Source organism: Montipora foliosa, chromosome 6 (genome assembly GCF_036669935.1).
Source record: "Montipora foliosa isolate CH-2021 chromosome 6, ASM3666993v2, whole genome shotgun sequence".
In the NCBI taxonomy this organism is placed as follows: domain Eukaryota; kingdom Metazoa; phylum Cnidaria; class Anthozoa; order Scleractinia; family Acroporidae; genus Montipora; species Montipora foliosa.
In genome coordinates, this window is record NC_090874.1 from 14021996 (window position 1) to 14029495 (window position 7500).

Genomic DNA, 7500 nt, shown 5'->3' on the forward strand with positions numbered 1-7500 from the left:
ATTGACTCCTACGCTGTACAGATTCCAAGGGGATTAGGCAACAAATTTCTAGTTTATGAAGAAACTGTGGTGCTGCGTCAGTGGGAGAGTGAAACATGAAAATTTGGTTTTATCAAAGGAGTTGATAAAGGTCCAATTACCACCGCGCGTGAAAGATTTTGGAAAGCTGACGTTTCGAGGAATTGTGGGTGTTGTTGGTTGTTGCATTAGGCAACAGCCAATCATATGACCGGAATGTGTTCTCTGAGCGTGGATATGGAATGTCCGTCACGTGCAACGGGTAATACTGGAGACACGTAATAAAGGCCCAATCTTTTTTCAACGGTGGGAAAATGCATGTAAAATATCACGGTTGGAAAATAAACGTGATGTCTTGTTTTCGAAGGTCAAACATAAAGACCCGAGCGCCGTTTGCGGTAAATCCAGTCTAAAAGACGTTAATGACCTCCAACTTCGTTCCCAGGAGCTCGACCTCGACTTGAATGTAGTGGAAGAAAGGCAAAAGTAAATAACCAAAGAGCATAGTTTGTTCCTATTGATTTTCAAGCAGGATCTTGTTAACTTTCAGGGCGGACCCATTTCTTGGTACCTAAGGAGGTTTTAATCATGATGGCGTGGTCACACTCATAATAAAAAATCCAGCTAGGAGAAGAAACGAAGATAATGTTCTGAAAATTATTCTTCTTAAGACATTTTCAATTCAGGTTTTTTGTATCGAAAAAAACAAAACAACAACAACAGCAACTGCTGGGGTCCAAGTAGGCCCTACGTGCGACAAGAAATTAAGTCAACCTTGGGCTTACTTCAGTGACGCGTTATCGTGTTTAGAACTCGGGCATACTTGAGAGGTCTTCTTACGTCCCTTGTATGAACAGGCCTATTGAATTGAGTCACAGTTCTAGCTTTCCTGCTAAAGCATCTCTCTTCGTAATTGCCGGTGGGATAAACAATTTTGTACACGAAATGGACAAGGCAAGAGAGAGAATGAGTGTATTAACAATATCTAAAACGTCTTTTGTGAAAACTAAAGATCCCTATTTTTTTCAAATGCAAAACCATCTTAAGCTTGCGAAATCTCTTCCTGCCAATTAACTAACGACAGTAAAACAATGGTTTAGCTACTGTTTGATCTTCATCTTGACAGTCTAAATTTTATATAATGATACAAGATATTTAATTTGCGAGTTTGTTAACACCATGGAGATGATACTAAAGGGAAATTTGGATTGAAAAGGTTTCGGCTTTTAGGAAGTGGGATTCAGGTCATTGGAATTTGAATCATCATATAAAATATTCAAAGAAAAAAGATGCAAACTTTTATAATCCACTCCCGACTTCGCTCTTTTCCCAGCTTCTGCCGACATCTTGTTTTGACGGATGTACAATTGCACCAAGCAGGCTCACGCGCCTAAAATTTCTAGGGATGGGGAAAATAGCACACATCTTATGTTAACTTGTCTTATGGGATTTCTGTGGAAGCTGACCTGTGGACTATCCCTTTCAACATCTTTGATGGGGCCTGCCCAACCAATGAATTCACTTCTTTCAATAGAAATCATCCGAAATAGTATTTTTTTGGATTTAGTCTATTTTAGGGTAGTCCATTTGGGTAGTCCATCGGGGTAGTTTGTCGTTAGGCTTCGTTTCTGTACGTATTGCTTGCCTATGTGACTGTGATAGTTTTCGTTTCCTTGGCAACACAGTTATGGCGGAGAATGGACAAAATGGCGAACGTAGCAACTTCAGCTGAGTTGTCGACTCCTTATAGTGCAGGTATAGTGCTTATAGCTAGCATTGGCTGTTGACTGTTATGATAGGAACCCTTACTGGCTTCTATCATGTTTCGTTTGCATGTTGTAAGTAAACGATCGAAGCATGCTATTCGAATTTGTTTGGACGGAAAATCATCTCAGCTGATTGATCATGATCTCGAGCTCATAATCCATACAATCAATCTAAAGCTTTTTCAGTACTTCAGCTTGGGCATGACATGCGATGAAAGCTCCTAAAGGACAGAACATCAGTGATGAAATGTAAAGCAAATTATTTGTTTGGAAGAAAGATATTTATATTTATTTAAGTTTTGAATGAAGATGCGGGACAGTCACCTAATTGTAACTTTAATAAGAAGTCGGGAAATCCTTTACGATGTGCCTGACTCGGATATATTTCCAGCTTTTACTTTTTGTAAAAAAATACTGGAAGACACAGGTTTAACTCTCAAACTTCTGTGCGTAGGGCACGGGAAGTAGGAGACTCTTTGATGAAGCTTTAGTTTGGTTTGTTTAATATCAAAATAATGTGTCAAATGAAGATCATTTTATTTTTCAGTTGCTGACCGAGTTTCAACTTCTAGGAGTCATGGGGCTGAATTCTTTGCAGTTGCCTCAGGAGTCCAAATTCCCTATGTCGGAAGGGATGAAACTGGGGTTGATGCTAGGAAAATTAACTCGCCTCGCTTTTCGGATGAATTTCCTTCGAGATTAACACACCACAGTCTAGCCCCATTGATACCACCTTTGCAACATAAACAGCTACCCAAAGATGAACAACAACAACAACAAGTCAAACTTGCAGAATTTGTTTCACAATACCAACCTCTTGGGGACAAGAGTGCAAAAAATATCAGTCGTTCATACCTCAAGAAAGTAAGTACTGGTCTTGTCTTCGATGAAGATGTCTTACTAGACCGTGCTCCACACACTTTGCCTTACAATGAGGATGACTTAAATGTCGTCTTTAGAAGTGGGGGAATATGCCATGCCACTAAACAAGCTGCAGGATTTGGTGGTCGACATGACCCTCGTGGAGTTGTGAAGAGACATGCTCTTTGTCACCTAAAAGGACCTAGAAAACTTAAACCCCTAAGAAAGGCAAAGACCATGCCAGCCAGGGCAAAGACAGAGAAGCTACTTTCAGCCACAAAAGTGAAAGGAACATACTCATCTACTGCAATGACTTTGTCCAACGATTCAGAAAGACATGAATGGGATGAATATGTACTTGCCTGTCTCAGTCAATCGACAGCAAAATGGATAATAAATGAACAGTCATCTGGAAGTGACAAGGAAAGACTTAATAGTTTCCTCGAGAAACGAATCCAAGAAAGCAAAGAAACAACAGCTGATTCAAGACTTTTGGAGAATGCGGCAGAGGAGAAGAAGGCCTTTATAGCAAAGAAAAAAGTCAAGGAAATTAAAGACAAGGAATCACAACAAACTTTGGAAATCCATTATACACCCTCATTTGCATTATCTCCAGCAGTTGGAGATAAAAAAATTGAAACACATAACATTTTCCAGCAAGAGCTGCTTGGTGGTGCACAGCCAGTGCCCTCCAAAAAGCCTTCAGAGTCAAGTTATATTGTTCTTGATACAAACAACAAACTTAAGTTTCAGAGACAGTTACAAGACAACTATCCTCAAGGTTCAGAGGTTTGGTTCTCTGCAACGAAAGTGTCTATGAACAAGGCTAAAAAAAAACCGCAGAAGAAGCCAAACAAGTTCGTAAAAGGTTTGCAGCGGTGGAAAGAATTACCAGTTGTAGTTCAGGTAGGAAGCAAATAAGTTATTTGGAAGTTGTTACCTTGAATAAACAACCTCTCACGTTAAAATAAATACACAGTTGTGTTGTATTTATAGGGAACCAATTTCTGTTTTTTTTTGTCGAAAGATCTTTGAAGTGAAAGGAAGTGGGGGATAATATCCTAGAGAGAGCAAAATGTCCCCTTTGATTTGTCCCAAATTACCCAGTCCACAATTGTGGCATTCAATGAGCATTCCAGTTGGAGGTCTAAAATTTCTGGACACCAAAAGTGCCTGCAGGAACTTCCACAGCTTAAAGAAGTTCCATCAGTACGTTTTGATTTTTGGTGCTTTATTTTGAAACCATTTCGCAAAAGTGCCCAGTATTTTAACTAGACAAGTTAATTTTTCTGACCAGTTTTTTCTTCCTCTAAAATCAAATTGAATGTCTAGAAAGGAACTTCCACAGCTTAAAGATGTTCCATCAGTACGTTTTGATTTTTGGTGCTTTATTTTGAAACCATTTCACAAAAGTGCCCAGTCTTTTAACTAGACAAGTTAATTTTTCTGACCAGTTTTTTTTTCTTCTTCTAAAATCAAATTGAATGTTTTTTAGGAGGACTACTATGTTCCTGTTGTGAAGGAATCTGATATTGATGTCAAGGCACTCAGCAATGCTTATAAGGAAAAGAAAAAGATGAGAGAGGACTTTAATGTGGTAAAAATTGGTAGGATGTCAGGACTTCTTTTGTTTTTTTATACTCCTGATGGTGGCCCAGTTCTTTCTGGCTCCAAAGAGTTATGTGAGAGAGAATCATCCTAGCACTTTATTTTCTGTAATTAATGGAGGGGACTGCACCTCAAGTGCCCTACGATGTCCCTAGTTGAGGAGTAAAATCGTCTGGCAAGAGTTTGTGCTCTGAGCCATTAAGAATTAGGGTCTTTCAAACTGGATCATCCTGACTCATTGAGGGGCTAGGACTTGAAAAGATTATTTTGCTATGTAAACAGATTACCTTGTGTTGGAAAGCAAGGATACATGTAACTTGTGTATTTCGCTGCTTAGTTGGTCGAGCACAAGGAGAAGAAAGGCACGAAAAAAAAAATGGCCATGAGAAATCTGGATTCAAGGAGGAGCTCGACCAACTAGGCGGTGAAAGAGAAACTGCTTGTAATCTAGTGTAAAACAGTGAGTGCTACATTGTACTAATTTCTAATTAAAAATAGAGATTGGGGTTACAAAATTAGAAAAGAAATTCTAACAAATTTTCTTATCTTCATACATGTAAATAATAATAATAATAATAATAATTATAATTATAACAACATTTTTATTATGATAATGATGATAATGATGATAGCAGAGTTTCTACCACACTAGTACCACAAATCAAAAAAATTGTCATTGGCAGATCTGAAGCAAATGCTGATTTTTGATGGAGGTAAAAACCAAAGTACCTAGAGGAAAAGTTCGCAGAGCAGAGTGAATAACTAACAAACGCAACCCACATAATTATGAAATTGTCTGAATTTTAGTCCTGGAATGAAATCCAGGACACATCAAAAGGGGAGTGCAGTCTGTTTTGTTTACAGAGTATGCACTCCATGGAACTGTGCTTACCCCTCTGCTCACCCCTCCCTCCCAATAGACCAAATCAGTTAACTCAATGTTGTTCCCAATTCAAACCCTTTGGGATTAAAATGTTCTGTTCATGGTATTCCATATCATTTCAATGTGAATGCTACATTATAATGCAAATGCAATACACAAACAATCTCAACCCCGGAGATTCGCAACCCCGGGAGATTCGAATTGGGTACAAAATTGAGTTAGCCTTTTTGGTCTATCCCTATGGAGACCCTCAACGACATGTATAGCGTGGGTTTGAATACCATTTTGGGTGAAAGCATACCGTGTTAATTTCTCCAGTTTTTATTATACAGCCCGGCCCTTCTTGGCAAACATACACTAACCAAAGCAGATTGTTATGGTTATTGCCCTCACACCTTGCCTTGACATTTTTGTTTCGTAGTGGAGGAGTGGAGATCCAAGTGGTTTCTTGAGCGTCACTGGCAAAGATGTGAAACAGAAGAGCTTATCACTGCCATGAGTGACATCAATGATCATATCAGGCTATCAGCTGTGTCTGCTTGCAGTAAGGCAGCTGAACTTCGTCGTGCCAAAAAGGAAGAACATCATTTAGGTGCTAGTTTAATTCACCCTATCCTGTTCCAGCCCCTGTGCGAAAATGTGAGCACGTGAAAGACTGTGGAGGGTCCTCTTCCCAGTTTTCCTTGTCCGTGCGCCCGCCTCCATTATCTGAGAGCCTGGAACCGAGGAGTTTCCCATAGACCTTTAGGGCAGCGATATCTTTTTGAACGCCGATAAACCAAAATAATCAATAGGCTACAGAAGTGGTCCGCTCTTTCATTTTAAAAATGATACCACAGTTGTCGTGTGGGTCAAATGTCCCGAGATAAACTAAGCTCGGCCATTTTGGTGTTCCAGACGGGAATTGATTCTTTGTTTTCAGGCATATACCCCCGGCATATACCTTTTTTTTTCAGTTAAAAGCGACAGCTGATCGCGAGATTGAACATTCATAAAAGAACACTGATGAACAGAACGGATAGTGGTTTTATCAGAACAGATATGCTATTTTTTTAGAAGAACCTTTTTTATAGGAACGTTCGGGGTGTGATTGACCAAAATTTTAAGAACCTACCAACAACCGACCTAGGCTGAGATTCAGTTAAGAACGTCTTCATTTCGATCTTTTTTTGTGAGTAGTATAAATCATGGAAAAAGAATGTAAAGGAAAATTAACTGACTCAAATACTTAGGGACGTTTCTTAATATCATCAAGAACATGTTAGGAACGTTTTCAGGCTCAAATCGCTAAAAGAGAAAGACAGCCAAAACATTGTTTCATCTATTTGCAGGGATTGTGTTGGATAAGTCAAAGGGACCAAGCGCTCCCCTAGAACCACAAGTGGAGCCCGAGTTAATTGCTGCTGTAACTAAACTATTGGATGACAGGAATCCACAAGTCAGGGTTGCTGCTGCTATCACCTTGTATTCACTTAAGAAACCCAGCGACGATGTAAATATGACAATTTTTTTTTTAATTCCGAGTGCATGATTGAACCAATTTAATGTACAATGACCTAAATAGAATTTATTTTATAAGTCTGTCGAAGGTCCTGAGCAGAATATTATTACGTTTTTCATCACAAGTGATTTTCGATTTTCGTTAACGGATCCAAGAAAAATGTCTTTTTTTTCAGTTCTTTTTTCAAATGCAACAATAGATGTTTAAGGTGTAATGCGCCCGTGGAAATGATACCGTTGCTTAGCGACGGGCGAAAGGATATCTGAGGTCGTAGGTTCGAATCCTGCCTAGGATCCCATGTTAATTTTTCCTTGTCACATGAAGCAGTAAAATTCAAATAAAAACTTGAAACTTGTCAGAAAAAGCTTGTTTCGGTGTAACCGGCTTAACTGAAAGTTGCATTAAGGTGAGTGTAACTCATTCATTTTGTCCTCATTGTTAGGCCCAGGCAAACCTCTTATGGGCAATGGAACATGGTGGCCCTCCTGAAAAGTGGGCAGCAACTCAGTGTTTGGCTCTGAGCGGTGTTATTACTGACAAGGTCATTGTAGAGCTTGTTAGTCAGTTGCATGCTGATAATGCTGTGAGGACTGAGAAAGCTGGAATTCTGTTAGCTCAGCTCAGTCATCAATCGGTAAGTTCGTGTCATACAGCCGTTTTCATATACGTGTCGTGAACGAAAAGCCCTGGGAACGAGGTTGGTGTCGTGAGTAACCGAAGCCCCGGCAATTACTATGGCCGGTACCCCGAGGAAGACACCCCGGTGTTCCGGGCTGATAGAATGGCACGTTTGACGCCAATCACAAAGCCGAATTATGTGAATGAGTAGGAATGGTATCGAATCTCAAACTGAGACTCTCAGA

At 39.7% G+C, this 7500-nt stretch overlaps 1 protein-coding gene across 1 annotated transcript in view; it reads left to right on the forward strand.

Annotated features, from left to right (window-relative positions):
* Positions 1-1707: 1707 nt before the first annotated feature.
* The window catches only part of LOC138006766 (HEAT repeat-containing protein 4-like), a 17308-nt gene continuing 11515 nt past the window's right edge, over positions 1708-7500 (forward strand). The window contains exons 1-6 of the mRNA XM_068853281.1: positions 1708-1773; positions 2332-3551; positions 4141-4252; positions 5558-5728; positions 6468-6628; positions 7080-7271. Of these exons, the coding sequence (XP_068709382.1) occupies positions 1716-1773; positions 2332-3551; positions 4141-4252; positions 5558-5728; positions 6468-6628; positions 7080-7271 (1914 nt within the window). The 5' untranslated portion in view covers positions 1708-1715. The remainder of the gene's footprint in view (positions 1774-2331; positions 3552-4140; positions 4253-5557; positions 5729-6467; positions 6629-7079; positions 7272-7500) is intronic.